Source organism: Cupressus sempervirens, chromosome 10, assembly GCF_028749045.1.
Source record: "Cupressus sempervirens isolate cs-2001-9-10 chromosome 10, ASM2874904v1, whole genome shotgun sequence".
Classification (NCBI taxonomy): domain Eukaryota; kingdom Viridiplantae; phylum Streptophyta; class Pinopsida; order Cupressales; family Cupressaceae; genus Cupressus; species Cupressus sempervirens.
Window position 1 is genome coordinate 771464446 of NC_143127.1, and position 15858 is coordinate 771480303.

The 15858-nt window shown below is 34.9% G+C and overlaps 1 protein-coding gene and 1 long non-coding RNA gene across 2 annotated transcripts in view; one reads left to right on the forward strand and one right to left on the reverse strand.

The window, feature by feature from the left end:
- LOC149536150 (uncharacterized) overlaps positions 1-13696 on the reverse strand; it is a 30191-nt gene extending 16495 nt beyond the window's left edge. The window contains exons 1-3 of the long non-coding RNA XR_016357626.1: positions 13165-13696; positions 11472-11549; positions 11218-11315 (exon numbers count right to left, since the gene is read on the reverse strand). This is a non-coding gene — a long non-coding RNA (uncharacterized LOC149536150). The remainder of the gene's footprint in view (positions 1-11217; positions 11316-11471; positions 11550-13164) is intronic.
- Positions 1-14254, forward strand: part of LOC149536149 (uncharacterized) — a 34289-nt gene extending 20035 nt beyond the window's left edge. Inside the window, exons 2-3 of the mRNA XM_089806223.1 lie at positions 10303-10412; positions 13870-14254. Coding sequence (XP_089662349.1) covers positions 10313-10412; positions 13870-14093 — 324 coding nt within the window. The 5' untranslated portion in view covers positions 10303-10312 and the 3' untranslated portion in view covers positions 14094-14254. The remainder of the gene's footprint in view (positions 1-10302; positions 10413-13869) is intronic.
- Positions 14255-15858: the final 1604 nt, after the last annotated feature.

Below are 15858 nucleotides of genomic sequence, written 5' to 3' on the forward strand. Positions count from 1 at the left end.
GCAATATAATCGTTATCCTTTCTTCTATTATTCCACGTGAATATACCATTGCTTGGAGGAATTTCTAATAAATTAAATTTGTCGATCCATACTTTGAATTCTATTGATGATAGCGAGAGATGTTGAGTACCCCCTATTTTCTCATTTAAACTTAAAATCGTATTAAAATCACCTCCTAATATAATCGGACAATCTTTGTTTTCTGAAATAACCATACTTAATTCAGCCCAAACAATTTTTTTTCCTATTGTATTATTAGGACCATACACATTGATTAGGATGAATTTCGTATCTGATTTTAGGCTCTGTATACTAGCACACACGCAATTATTGTTATTAACTAAGTAAGTTAGACTAACTTTCTTAGGGTTCCAAACAATTCCTAAACCCCCCGAGGCACCTATTGCCTCTATGAAGATTGAACCCCACATTCCTAACATTTTGTTAAATTTGTCTCCTTCTACTTTATTTAGTTTTGTTTCCTGAATTAAAACTTTTTAAATGTTGTTTTAATAACATTTTCTTGCTGGGGCCATTTAGACCCCTAGCATTCCATGAAGTTATCCTCATGTAGTCTTAGGAAGGCACTTCCCCTTCCCCATGTTTAGGAGTTCATCAATTTTCCTCTGTTCTCTAGCTAGGCCTTCAGCCTCACGTAAATCCTTCAGTGATCTCCTCCCCCTTTTCCCTTTCGGCTTACCATATTTTGGAGAGGTTATACCTTCCTGATTCATTTCTATACCAAGCTCTTGCTGAAATATACCCAGTTCTTGTGCTGTTGGACAAATGCATTCCTTTTTTCTTTCAAATTCTTCCATTTCCAGTTCTTTGCAGATTTTACTCCCGAGACTGTCCTCCTCCAGTTTTTTATTCTCTCTTTCTCCCATGTTTGTCCGTTCACCTACCTGATTGTCTTTTGACTTCTTCTCACTCTGTTTGTCCTGCTTCCTTGCACTATCCTCCATCTAGATCTTTATCATATCCCTTTGGAGATCTTCAGCAGTATAATCATCTCCTCCCAGTTTGATAATTTTTTGGATCAGCCTCTCTTTCTGAGAGGTAGTACTCTTATCTAAATTATCAAAGTCAAACACCTTAATAAGTTCCTCTGATAGCTGCTCAAGACCGTTAGCCTCAACCTCTGATAATCCAACCTCTGGTGTAAATTCTAGGTCCTCATTTAAAAATTGCTGAAAGTCTTTAATGATAGAGACTTCTAGTCTTTTGCCATCATTTTGAATCTGTGACTGAATCTCCTCTGGGTTGAACGGCGAGGAAGGATATCCATCTGGTGTCTGCCAAAATTTTGAAGTTCTTCTAGCACCTTCAATTTGTGGGGTGGTTAACTCTGATTCAGGGATAAGATCAGTGTTCAAATGCTGAGAATCCTGTTTTTCTGCTCTAGAAGCTGCTTTTTCCATCCACACCTTGGGAGAAGAGAAAAGCATGACATTTTCTGCTTCACCTATATCTTGATTATTTGTTGATTCTGTAATGCTGTTTTGTATCTCTCCTTGTCCTGCAGTATCCTTGTTCCCATCAATCTCCTCCTGATATATGTATATGTTAGGCCCCTTCATTTTTTCTGATTTCCGACTGCTTTCTTCATTTCCATCCTCCTTATTATATCTTTCTTTATACTTTGCAGGAGCCTCATGCCTTACTGTGCCTTGCTCAAGATTTTGGTCTTTGTTCCAAATCCCATCTGATTTGCATGTTGTTTCATGATTTTGACCAAATTTTTCTCTATTGCCTATCTCAATTCTGATTTTTGCTAATTCTTCCTTCTCCTTCCATTTTCTATCATCCTGGGCTTCCTTCTCTGTATGATTCACAGAATCCAATTCTGAGGGAGGCAAAACTTGATCTCCCAAATTCTCCTTGTTTGTCCTATAATCCTTACTGTCTGCTCTGTCTAATAATTCATTTTGCTCTAAGGCCTTGCTTTTTTCCTTGTACTGTCTAACAGTTGGCTCTTTCATTTTTCTGGGGTGCTCTCTTCTGTCATTTGGAAGCTGAATCTTAATTCCATCAAAGCCCCTTTTGTTGGTCTTATGTTTGTTGTCACATTTTTCTGTTCCCTTGAGTTCCTTGTCATTTTTGCTACAAACACCATTCTTCAATACTCTTGTATCCTTTATTAAATCTGCTTTTGAGATTAATAGGGTACCTTCTCTCTCATCTGGCATCATTTTTATCAATGAAGCCCTCTGTTCTGCCTGAGAATTTTGTCCAATTTGAATCTCTGATCGGTAGTTTCCTGAATTTTAATTCCTTCTGACTAATTTAGAACTTAGTCCTAGGAATTTGTCCCTGAAGTGCGATGTGAGGGGAAGGACCTCAGTTCTGTGATTATTTTTAATTTCAGATTTCAGTATATCAATGATCTTCCCTTTATACTCTTGAAAGGTTATATCATATGAGGCTTTCCTGGTAATAATTTTCTTTTGGAACTCTGAAGGGTGATTAATATTAAGTTTGATGAGAATTTCAATACTGTTACAGCTAAAAAAGGAAGCATCAATAGCAATAACTACTCCTATTGCAGAGCCTATTTCATAGATAATATCAACATCACATAGCTCCGGAGGAAGAGACATGGAATATCATAATGGGATCATACAATCCACCTTATCAATATGAAAATTAAGAACCCATTCAACAAATTTGACACAGAAACCTTTAAAGAAACATTCCGAGACAGCAATAAACTCATTTTTAACAGACTCTTCTTCACATTTTAAAAACAAAACATTTTCATGATGGTGAAAGATACTTACCTGTTCCTGGCAATTGTCCGATAGCCATTCCATTAAGAGATGAATGTCTTTGGAAGGGCCAGTCCAAATTGCGAAGATCCCTCTCTTCAGACAGTCGAACCAAGAATCTTCAACATCATCAATGGTGATGTGAACTGGTTTGTCAAGGGGGTTCGGTTGCAGCGATCCAAGAGAACAATTAGGGTTAGGAGAAGGGGATGGGTTGCTAAGCCGTTTATGAGGGGGTATATAGATTGGAGAGGAGGCTGGTTTTAAATCAGATTTAACATCTGGAAGATTAAAGGGAATTGAAGCGCTTCCTGGAGGGGACAAAGATTTGAAAGAATTTGGAAATACATATTTAGTCATGTTAAAACCCGGATCTGGTTATCGAGATGTTCTATCGTGAATATAGGCAACTGGGGGCGCGTTCCAAATAGGTTTTTGATATCAGAGGAAGCTTCCGCATTGATTGTAAGTCTTTGAGGCCCTTCTTTTGGACGGAGGCAGGTGGCCTCGACTACTGATTTATCCAGAGCCTCGAATCTGTTGGCCGTAGGAACATCGAATCTTACATTCATTTTACCATATTTTAGGTTAAGAAATTTGCTCTGGTTCGCTGGAGAGCTTCCATGTCTCGCTATTTCGATGGCCCATGCATTTCTGGAGAGTCTCCGTTTGTTCCTTTGCCCTCGATTCGGGCCTGGATAACTGAGTGAAGTTTTCGCTTTCGGCATTTTCGCAAGCAGAGTTAGTTCTTGCAAATTCCAATTCTTAAGACCCGATCCACTAGCTTTTTTTCTGGTTCAGACTTTATCCCATGCTAGGAGAGGAAGTTTATCTTGATCTTGTGCACCATTCCAGAAAACCTCCTCATTTTTGTTCAATTTGATGAAGGATTTTTTTGGGGATTTTAAAACTCATCAAATAGTAAACAAGAATTGCCGAGATAGCTACTTTCAACATCACAATCTGATCTGCAGATGATAGCCATAAACTTTTCCAGTAATCCATTCTATCATAACAATTGCTGACTAGATTCTTCCACAGGGATGACTTAGTTGCTCCACCAAAAAGGGGGACTCCAAGGTAATTACCCGGTAATTTACCTAATTTGATGCCTGGAATTCTGCCAATTTCCCTTTCCTTATCCCCTGAAGTATGAAAGAAGAAAACCGCAGAGAGATGAGACCCCGAATCACTTCCTCATGATGCTAACTAATTTCTAGGGGGGTCCATGAATTTATCCTCCTATGCTGATTAGGTCAAAGCTACCTGTTGGACATCTACATTCTTTCTACTAAGGCATACAAATGCTTTTCTATGATTGGATTTCCTTATGTTGCTGTCTTCCTTTGTGGTGGTCATGTGAAATTATTGGCAACTACAATTGTTGGTTGGTATTTATTCCTCTTTACTGGGCACTGTAAATAAAAATCATGGCAATTGTCTATTACCGACCATGACTATTGGGTTGAGCCTATATTAGTCTCATTTGAGACTCATAAAAGTGACCATGATTCATGACACTAGACTCTCTGCCTTTACTGTTGGTAGCTACAACCTAAGTCACAGGGTTCACCGAATTTCGGCCATTAGGTTCGGAATTCAGTGAACTTTAGAATACTGTAAAAAAACAGTAAAGTTCAGCTAAATAAAGGGCATAATTTTTTTAATAAAATAAATTTGAAAACAACAATCTGCAGAGTTCCCTTTCGCTTTTTTAACAGTTTAGGATTCGCCAAGGGTTTTGATTTTTTATTGCAACACGTTTGAGACAAACCTGACTGAATGCCTCTATTCTAAATCGTGAGCTTGACCCTTTTCCAAAACACTATAAAATTTGAAAATAAATAAATTGACAAACTGTTTTTCTGCAGATGTAAATCGCATGCCCTTTGTAACAGATTAGTGGCATCATCAAACAAATTCCTAAAGTGCAGGCTTCCTCTGGACACAACAAAGTTATTTGATTTCTTTCCCACCACTGACGATCATTCTTAGGTTTCAATATTTCAATTTATTAAAACTATATCGTATGTGCTCAGATTTATTTATTTATTATTGCATCTATATAGTTTGGATTTAATTTGAATAGCTATTTTGTTTATTAATACATGTACATACATACGTTAGGTATATGATATTATTAATATATTTATTTTAGACTATAAATATGTACATGTTTATATTTTTATAAATGTTTTTGTAATATTAAGATATTAAAATAGTTTTATGGATATATTAATATAGTTTTTGTAATTCTATTTAGTAATGTTAAGATATTAAAATAGTTTTATGGATATATTAATATTGTTTTTGTAATTCTATTTAGTAATATTAAAATATCTTTATAGTTTTATGGATATATTATTTATATTTAAAAAAAAATCAAATTTATATAAATCAAATTTGATGACGAATTTTTGGTTGAATTTTCCCCCTTTGTGAACACCATCCAAATTTTATTAGAAACATAGCTTATAAACATGTCAATACTCATATTATTATATCTCAATTATTAAAATATATAATAATAAATAGCTTATCGTATTTTATATTATTTATCAATATTAAAACATATAGTAATAAAGAGCTTATATTTTTTTGAAAATCACATCGGGTGAATTTAATGTCGAATTTTTTTTCAAGTGTTTTGACTTGTCGGACTTCATCTGAACTTCATAGTTGTCGAACTCGAACTCGAACTTGAACCTTGTGACTTAGGCTACAACTGTTGGCTGGTGTACATTCCTCTATACTGGGCACTACCAATGACAATTTTGGAGTTGACTTTTCAAGAGATGGTAAATCTCTTTGTCTAATTAAATTTTACATTTCCAACACCATAGGCTAAGCCTCCACATGGAGTTTGGACTCTATTTTCTCCCCACCCTACTGAGTTTTTCCTTGTTCAATACATTTTGTAAATAGATAGGCATGGGTAAATGCAATAATCAAATTAGATATACCATAAACACTTCATTTTGATATTGGATAGGTCATATTTAATTATTTCTACCCACTACGTCAGGTGAAGTGGTCTTTGATTTCTGCTTTTCATTTGCTTGTTTCAGCAATTCTTGTCGACTTGCAAAAGTGATTTCACCCTAGGATTGCTGTTTTCATCTTTGTTGGCACATATTGACTTTGTGCATGCATGGCAGTGCTTTTTGATATGCCTTGGTTATGTCATCTGGCTGCCCCATGAGCAGACTAAATGGGTCAAACTCTGTATCTAGTATCAATTTTATGCTGTTAACATATTCGAGTGTGTATGCAAATTTTGTTTCTTGACAACATTGGATTTACTAAGCAGACTGAATGGGTCAAACTCTGTATCTATTATCAATTTATGATGTCAACATATTGGAGTGTGTATGCAAATTTTGTTTCTTGACAACATTGGATTTACTAGTATTTCTCCATCTTTGGGCACACATTAAGAGGATGTGTGTTTCTTCCTCAGACATAGTTGAATTCTCTCCCTGATTTTATAATCATTACCATGTTTTAACACATTAAGCCAATTTTCGTTTGTTAACATTTGCTCTATTTGCTTGCATGCTTTAATTAATCCGACACCTTAAAAATATTCCTGATCTACTTAGACTGTTCTGGACATACTTAACCTTTGTTTCACTAAGATCATGTACAACCCTTGAGTGACATTCACATAAGTAATGAAGAAAAGTGTATATTTGCTGTTTGTGTTAAATGAAAAATGACTTACAGTTTCTCATCAGAATATTAGTTTGATGTACATTTCTAATGGATATTAGGAATCACTGGGAATTTTTATGCAAATTATATCTACCAAAGCATCCTATTAATATCTTCATAAATTTCTGTGACAAGTAGTTACCTCCCTTAGGGACAACCCAAATACCCCCCTCAATTGTACAATTCCGGAGTTTGTCGCATTATTAGAGCCTCTTTGAGAGATGAGACCGCGAACATAAGCATGTCATCAGCAAACTGGAGATGTGTGATGAACTCTTGGTACTTCGTTTGTGAGAGATCAAGCACCCCAGAGCTTCAAGCATTATGATAAACAAAAATGGGGATAAAGGGTCACCCTGCCTGATGCCTTTTGACCCTTCAAACAATCCTTGGGGACTACCATTGGTTAAGATGGAGAATCTTGGAGTGTTGATACAAGACTCAATCCACCCGATCCATGTTGAGTCGAAACCCATCTTCTGCAACTCCACAATCAAAAAGCTTCTGTTTACCTCATCATAAGCCCTTTTTATTCTAATCTGACCAACATTCTCTCAGTTCTAGCTTGCTGAATTGAGCGAATGGTTTGATGTATAACACCTTCAAAAATTGATCGATTTGGGGCAAAATCACTTTGTTCCCTTGAGATAACAGAGTGCAGCACCAATTTCAACCTGTTTGCAATAACTTTTGAAATCACCTTATAGATAGTATTACACGATGCAATAGGCCTGAAATCTTCAAGAGAGTGAGAATCTTTCTTTTTGGGAATCAATGCTATAAAGGTGTTATTTAAATTCATAGGGAAAAAGCCTCCACATCTAGATTCTTCCACCACTTCCCAAATGTCCTGTGCAACTGGAAATAAACTCCAAAGAGTTTGAAAGAACATTGCTGGGTAGCCATTAGGGCTTGGAGCTTTATCACGTCTCTTGTTATACAAAGTAGTTTTAACCTCCTTTACAGTGATTTTCTCAATCAAAAGTTTATTTTGGGCCTCATTAATACAAGGAGTAATGAAGTTGAGAATACCATCTGGATCTTGGAGATCGACCCTCTGCTCTGTAGCCTTCCTAGAAGAATGGAACCCCTTCTCTATTAATGTCCCTTGCTTAAGTGAGCAAAGTACCTCCTGAATCCTTGATTGAGTAGATGTTGTTTACTGAACATCTAGCTTTAACAGAGTCGCAAAAGAACTTCGTATTTCTATCACCCTCCTATAGCCATGTTTCCCTGGACTTTTGTAGAAAAAGGTTTCTTCCTTTTGCCGAAGCTCTGAGTATTCTTCTTTGAGTTTTTTCTCATGATCAAAATCAACACAGGTCATACCTTCCTTTATTATTTTAGCGTTTAACTCATTAACCTCTTTTTCAACTCTTTCCTTTTCTAAAAAGATGTTTTTATACACTACTCTATTCCACTGTTTAAGACGTTCTTTCAGATAACATTCTAAAGAAATTGAAAGCTTTGTTGCCTTATACTGTGGAGCAGAAATCCACCTGCCTTGAATTAACTTCCAGCAACACGGAACCACATTTTTTCAAATTTGAAGGGGCATCTATCCAGATTAGTACACTCCTGAAGTCAAAAACTAATTAGAAAGTGGTCTAAACCTGTTAACAGTAGGATGTCTGCCAAAATATCCCAAGGCAAATTTGCCCAATTACCCACCGTGAAAAATCTGTCCAGCTTTTCTGCAATGTTGGAGAATCCACATCTTTTGTTGGCCCATGCGCGAGATTGAAAATGAATCTCATTCATGTTATTATTTGAAACAAAGTCTTGGAAGTTTTGTTGTTTTGAGCTTTCCTAGCCTCATCCACCCAATTTATCTGCCGGGTGGAGGATACAGTTGAAATCTTCACCAACAATCAAATGTTTATCTTGAAATTAAAGAAGAGTCCGCGAGATTTGCTCCTAGACCCCTCACAACTCATTAGTGCTTGTAGGGTTGTACACATTTAGGAGATCGAAGCTCCCATTTAGTTGTTTTGGAACAACCGGGCAAGTTGATATCTACAATATCCTGATTCCAAAGCATGGCCAATCCCCCTAAGGTGCCATGCACATCTACAAAGGAATACTTCCAACGACTAAAGTGCTAACTAAAACCAATCACATCTAGGCCACTAAGTTTAGTTTCTTGTAAGAGAATTTTTTTAGGTCTTGTTTGATCAAGGGATCGTATGATCAAATGAACCTTGTTAGGGGCATTGCAACCCCTGACATTCCATGAGAGAATCTTCGTTCTCCTCGAGACAAGGAGTTATACTCCTTTCCCAATCTAAGTTTGGTTTGCCCCATGATGCAGCCAATAGCTTCCAGCTTGGCTTTAACCCTTTTCCTGCCTCTCTTACATTTTTGTCCCATTTTGCATTTGAGATTTTGTGAGGAAGTTTGGCTGATGTGTCTTTTGTCTTCCACATGCACGAGTGTATCCAAACATAATGTATCCTCCTGTTCCCAAACTTCTTTGGAGATGTAGTCAATGTTCTCATTGTTACTCAAAGTCCTATCTACAGTTGAGGCAAAGGCAACATCTAAATTCCTTTCTAGTGATATTTGAATGTCCTTGAGAACTGGAGAGATCATGCTTCCCAAAGTTGGACTCAAGTTGTGGTCCTGATCACCCCATATGTTAAGAGAATCATCCGACAAGTTCCTGGACCTTATCTAAGGAAGTTTACAGATGATCAGATAAAATCCATTAGGGATGGTTTTGATGGTGTCCACCCGATTGAGCGGTTACCCATTCTTTGATCAATTTGAGCATTGGCCACGACCCACTCTATTTGATGAAAAGGGCCCTATCCCTTATAGTTTTAGCTTGTTTAATTTTCACATTTTACATTGTAACAACTATCAATAGTAAATACAATTTCAGTGTGTCAGCTATGAATAAAAGAATCTAGTAATTTCCAAATTTAAGGGCGCATGTAGTGCGTCATTTTTTCACATATAAGTTGCATGTAGTGGAAGTCAAATTTGTGTGGTGAAACATTTCATAATGCTTTGGCAACTCAAGAATCATGTGCTGATTTGTGATATTGCTATCAGGATTCAACTGTGTATTTCTTGAGTCAAACTCATTGACACAAGTATCTTGAGCAGGGGTTCACATGAACCCATCTCTCATGAGAATGAATGGAACACTTAGCACTCGTTGGATCTAGGTGATGCTCACAAAGGTGAAGCACCAGGACTTCTCGGGAGGTCACCTATCCTAGTACCACTCCAGCTCGACTGTTCTTAAGTACGGAGTTTCCTCCATTGTTAAACCCACTTTGCTTGCAACACCATTTGCAAAACCTTCACCAAGTGTCGTGCCTTATAAACCAGTCATTAGGAAGCCCTGTAAGCTCATCAATTGATAAGTAGGAGATATTTTTCACAGCAAGTCAAATTGTGATAATTCTATCAGGATTCAGCTGTGTATTTCTTGAGTCAAACTCATTGTCCCAAGTTTCATGAGTAGTGGTTCACACGAACCCATCTCTCATGAGAATGAATGGAACACTAAGCACTCATTGGATTGAGTGATGCTCAAGAGCTGATTAGTCCAGACATTGCGTCTGGATCCACAAACACAATGATTTACTTTCTCATTTAGAATTAATTATCAAGCCCTTGTTTTGCATGGTTGATTATATCATTTCGTAATTGGTGTTACATATTGATTTATGTTTTCTTTGATCCTAGATCAAATAGATCGGTTTATTTTCTGTGCAACTTTCCCGAGGATTTGTTTCTTGGATATATGAATTCTTGTATATGTTTGATTGTCTTAATAAATTTGAAATGTTCCATTTCCATTTTGTAGGTAAAAAGCCATGTTATCCAATGTCCTGAGGAAGTTTTTTTTCACATCAACTGTAATGTGGGCATTACCTCTTGCAATTTTATATGGGTTCAACCATCATATCTTCCCAGGTCAGATATTTTTAAACGAGAATGGGATGTAATTATACAAGTAATTATAATACACATGCCTATGGACATGATACAATTTTTTACAAATTAATTCTATTTATATATTTTTTGATAGATAAACTCTGCCTAAGAGGGCAGCACCAGCACCCATTACATTAAAAAACTTGGCAAAATACATTTCTGTTTGAACGAAGATATAATGAATACCTACACAAACAGGGATATTCAACTGACAATTCATATTAATTTTTATATATATATATATATATATATATGATTTTTATGGTGATTTATTGATGAGGTGAACTTTGTAAGATTAGCTACTTGTTTACTGCATCAATAGTAATTCTAACATAGCCACTTAAATACTTTATCCATTTCTGGAAAACTTATCCAGCTGTGTATGAAATAGGTATAGCCTTGTTGAAAATGGTTGTCATGTTGACATAATTTATGTTTTTCGCTTGAAATCCATATTCATACCATAGATTCAAAACTGAGATTCTGCAATACTTGGCTGACCCAAAAGTAATAAAAATTCGATGAAAAACTCCTTATGTTTATTGAACATAAAATAATGCATTAGTTTTTACTTTTAAAAAAGATGCTTTGCATATTACCAAATTTTTGAACCATGTTACTGATTTTTGAACCTTTCAGATATAGATCAAAAATTGAAAATTACAAGTTCAATATGCCTAATAGACCAAAAAACAAGTTCAAAGTTTGAATACACATTCAATAACAATAAAAAATTATATATCATAAATTTCTTGCAAGGCTAAAGCTCAGAAAGATCTGCTACCAGTGTGTGGGAGTCATGGAAGTGGATGGTATAGCTGTAGTATTCTGAACAAGAGTCGCAACAGGAGCCTCAAAAAAAGCCTTAGGCATAGGACCGACCTGCCAACAGTCATTGAAGTTTTAAAAGTCATTGTTATGGAATATATATATATATATATATATATATATATGCATGCTGGTGAGTCATGATAGTCATTTAAATTTTTTTAAATGCTGATAACTAGGATTTCTTTTGTTGATTTGACAAGTAATCACCTCAAAGCTTTAATTGTATTTTCCTGTGCAACTGATTTTGATGTACTTTAGTGGCAGTTGTGGGAGAATAAGCCGATTCTGCGTTCATTTGAGAATTTGTGTGAAAAATGTATTATATCATGGGGCATTTATAATATAACTGATCATGATAATATGAATTGCTGGGTTAAACTTAAATTGTATCTGTGGGCAAGATATGCATTGTAGTTATATTTCCTCAAAGTAAATTGTGAAACAAGAGACCTCAGAAACAAATATAAATTCCGTACCAAGGTTACTGCATTTGTTAAACTATTTTTTTTCTATAATAATTTTAAGTCACATTTTTTCACTGCAAGTAAAAAAATCATCAATATATATTAGTAAGAGTATGTTAATGGTTATACGGTCCCCCTATAAAAGCCCGTGGCTATACAGCCACGAAAATGCACTTCCTTTACATTGCTTTTTCAAACTTTTTAAAAAAAATTCTAAGTCCTCTCCTTCGTAAGGAAGTGCATTTTAGTGGCTGTATAGACGTTGCCCCTATAAAACTGATTTGGAAAAAACACATAGTCCTGCCGTGCACAGTCATCCTCAGGACATCCACCCTGTTCCTTAAAATCCTTTACTAACAAGGCAACAGACTATAGTTATCTGTTAAAGTGTTATAACGTTTTCTGGAGCTTCAATCATCACACTGTAATCTGTTAAAGGAAACAATCTTGGTTGACAACCTGTTTTGAAGCCAGAACATAATAATGGGCTACAAGTCTTGATAAACAAGCCTGGGCAATAACTAAATATGGGGTAAAAAAATTAAAATGTGATGTTTAAAATTGTCTTCATTGAGTACTTCTTGCCGGAACCTACCAAAGGTTTAATGTGGTGCAGATATTTTCCTTTTCTTGTTTTGGCATGCTAACAAATTTCTAGGGGGGTCCATGAATTTATCCTCCTGTGCTGATTAGGTCAAATCTACCTGTTGGACATCTACGTTCTTTCTACTAAGGCATACGAATGCTTTTCTATGATTGGATTTCCTTACGTTGATGTTTTCCTTTGTGGTGGTCATGTGAAATTATTGGCAACTACAACTGTTGGTTGGTGTTTATTCCTCTTTACTGGGCACTGTAAATAAAAATCATGGCAATTGTCTATAACCGACCATGGATACTGGGTTGAGCCTATATTAGTAGTCTCATTTGAGACTTATAAAAGTGACCATGATTCATGACACTAGACTTCCTGCCTTTACTGTTGGTAGCTACAACTGTTGGCTGGTGTTAAGAGGCTTGGTGTGTGTTTCTTCCTCCAACATAGTTGAATTCTCTCCCTGATTTTATAATCATTACCATGTTTTAACAAATTAAGCCAAATGTCGTTTGTCAACATTTGCTCTACTTGCTTGCATGCTTTAATTAATCCGACACCTTAAAAATATTCCTGATCTACTTAGACTGGTTTGGACATAGTTAACCTTTGTTTCACTAAGATCATGTACAACCCTAGAGTGACATTCACGTACGTAATGAAGAAAAGTGTATATTTGCTGTTTGTTTTTAAATGAAAAACGACTTACAGTTTCTCATCAGAATATTAGTTTGACGTACATTTCGAATGGATATTAGGAATCGCTAGGAATTTTTATGCAAATTATATCTACCAAAGCATCCTATTAATATCTTAATAAATTTCTGTGACAATTAGTTACCTCACACTTCGGGACAGAATCCAAATACAATGTTGGAGTGTATATCATCAAAAGAATATAGCCAAGCTGGAAGAGGAAAACAATTAAAGATTTTGTTAAGAAAGAACTGGGTAAAACAATATACGATGTGTGGACCAATAATGTAGAAGTGATGTAATGTACATAGCTGGCAAACATTAAAGATATTGTTAAGAAAGAACTGGGTAAAACAAAACACAACTTGTAGACCAATAATGTAGAAGTGATGTAATGTACATATTTTCCATGCTTTTGACTAAGAGAATGTGACATTTATCTTATTGTAAAGCTTGATTTCTGTACATTTCCCCCGATTAGTGACACCGATACATTTCATGAGTGTTACTTATAGCACGAGTTGTGTTTTCAAGGATGGTCTAATTTCATATGTTTTTAACTTTGCAGTAATGTGGTTGCTTTGTAGAACTAATGTATTTTGAAGAGTTAAATATCAGAATTAAATCTCGTGTCGTGTATCTTTTAAATATTTATTTTCTGTCTGTCAAGGAGACCAGATTATGCATGCATGATGTTCTGACAATCAAAAGTTTATGGTGGCATTTTTTTAACATGATAAGGATATTTGTATATCTAATTTGATACTGAGTAAATAATGGTCCTTTTTAGACTTGAGGCTTGGATAGGCATTTATTTGTATCTTATTGCTATTTATATGGGTCATTACAGGTACTGGGACTTTGTCCTCCTCTTCACTTACACTTTTGAGTGGATTTTTAGCTGTATTATCTGTGAATCTGGTGATCGCACTCTACATTTTCATGGCACTGAAAGAGGCTCCGTCTTCAACACATCGGCCAGATCCGGCATTTTTAGCTCAAGCTCAAGCAAGCATTCAAAAGACTGCTTCGGAAAGAAATGTAATACCAGAAGATGACAAAAAGACTGATTAGATAGATTATATTGGTGTAGCTAGTTGCTTGAAATTTTGGGTTATCAAATGCAACATTTAATAATTTTCTAATACCAGAAGATGACAAAAAGACTGATTAGATAGATTATATTGATGTAGCTATTTGCTTGAAACCTTGGGTTATCAAATGCAACATTTAAATTTTTTTTTTCTTGTAGTTATCCTGTATTGTAATGGGTACTCAAAAGTTACATTTTTATTCTGCTTTCTCAAGTGTTACGAATATGGATGTTTATCTAACTCACTCAAATTAAAAAGTTTATATTATAGTTGTGAGGATACAAAGTCTCACCATGGACAAAGAATTGAATATTTTCAAATGCCATTAATTGTGGGAGGGTTCTTTTTAGAAGATTGATATTTTTAAATTTTAAATTATTTATTTATCTTATTTTATTTTTATTGTAGAGGATTTGAACTCAGCACCATCTAGGAGCTTATATCATGGACTTTGCCTTTGGCTTGACTAGAAAATTTGGCATCCCAATAACAACTACAAACATAAGCAATGCAGTAGTGAGGCATATGTATATGTAGATGGACACAACCCTAAGATCAATATTGGACAATTGTCAATAACAACCACAAACATAAGCAATGTAGTAGTGAGGTATAATATATATGTAGATGGACACAACGCAAAGATCAATATTGAACAATTGTTAATAAACTTTTCAGTTAAAGAGGAGAGACAAATTTATATAATTGTTTTGGCCTTATTTTATATCAAGTAAAAAAGCAATGATAAATTCATAGTGTATATAAAACCTCTTAAACAAAAGTAAAATACATTAACAAAAGATTCATATGCATTTTTCTTATAATCAGCAATGTTCATATGTATTTTAAATTTTTTTACATGTTTAATGTTATTTAGTTCATATATATATATATATATATATTCTAATATCAGCAATTAGTAAAATGTTATTTAGTTCTTTATCTTTGCTGGAGATTTTTTTGTTTTACTCTTTGTTGATGCTCACATAGATTGAATTTGCAAGAGTTTTTTGTTTTATATTCAAGTGATTAATTGCATGTGAGCAAAATGCATATTTGTTGTTAAACATTTGTTGCCATATTAACATTTCAATTGGATTTTGGTGGTAGGATAACTGGGGCAATCTTGTTGGCATATTACTATATAAATTAGATTGGGTGGGATATTTAGAGCAATCTTATTGCCATACTAACACTTTGTTGTTGAGTGTCCTTTAGAACAATCTTGGTACTTCCATTTCAATTCCTTTTTTCCTTAATTCAACATCTTATCATCCATAAAGGTACTCTTTAAGCTCCCTTCTCCTTGTTGTCTCTTTAGGTATCTCATTGAGTAAAGGTTTCAACTAGAGTTAGAGAGTTTTTTTAATTTTTAAAACAACCAACAGCTTGGTTTGATAGGCCTAATAAGAATACAACTTTGAAATTTGACATACATGTCTCTTTAGGTATCTCATTGAGTAAAGGTTTCAACTAGAGTTAGAGAGTTTTTTAAATTTTTAAAACAACCAACAGCTTGGCTTGATAGGCCTAATAAGAATACAACTTTGAAATTTGACATACATGTTTATAGCTATTTGTAAATTAATTAGAAAAAAAACATCTAATGTGCACATTGATACTATATTATTGCCATTGAGAATATTGTTGATTTTAAAGCCTATTAAAATAAATCATGTTATTCTCCCTTAGATATTATGTTGACGTCATTGACATAGCTTAGGGAAAAAATGGATTAGTAGCTT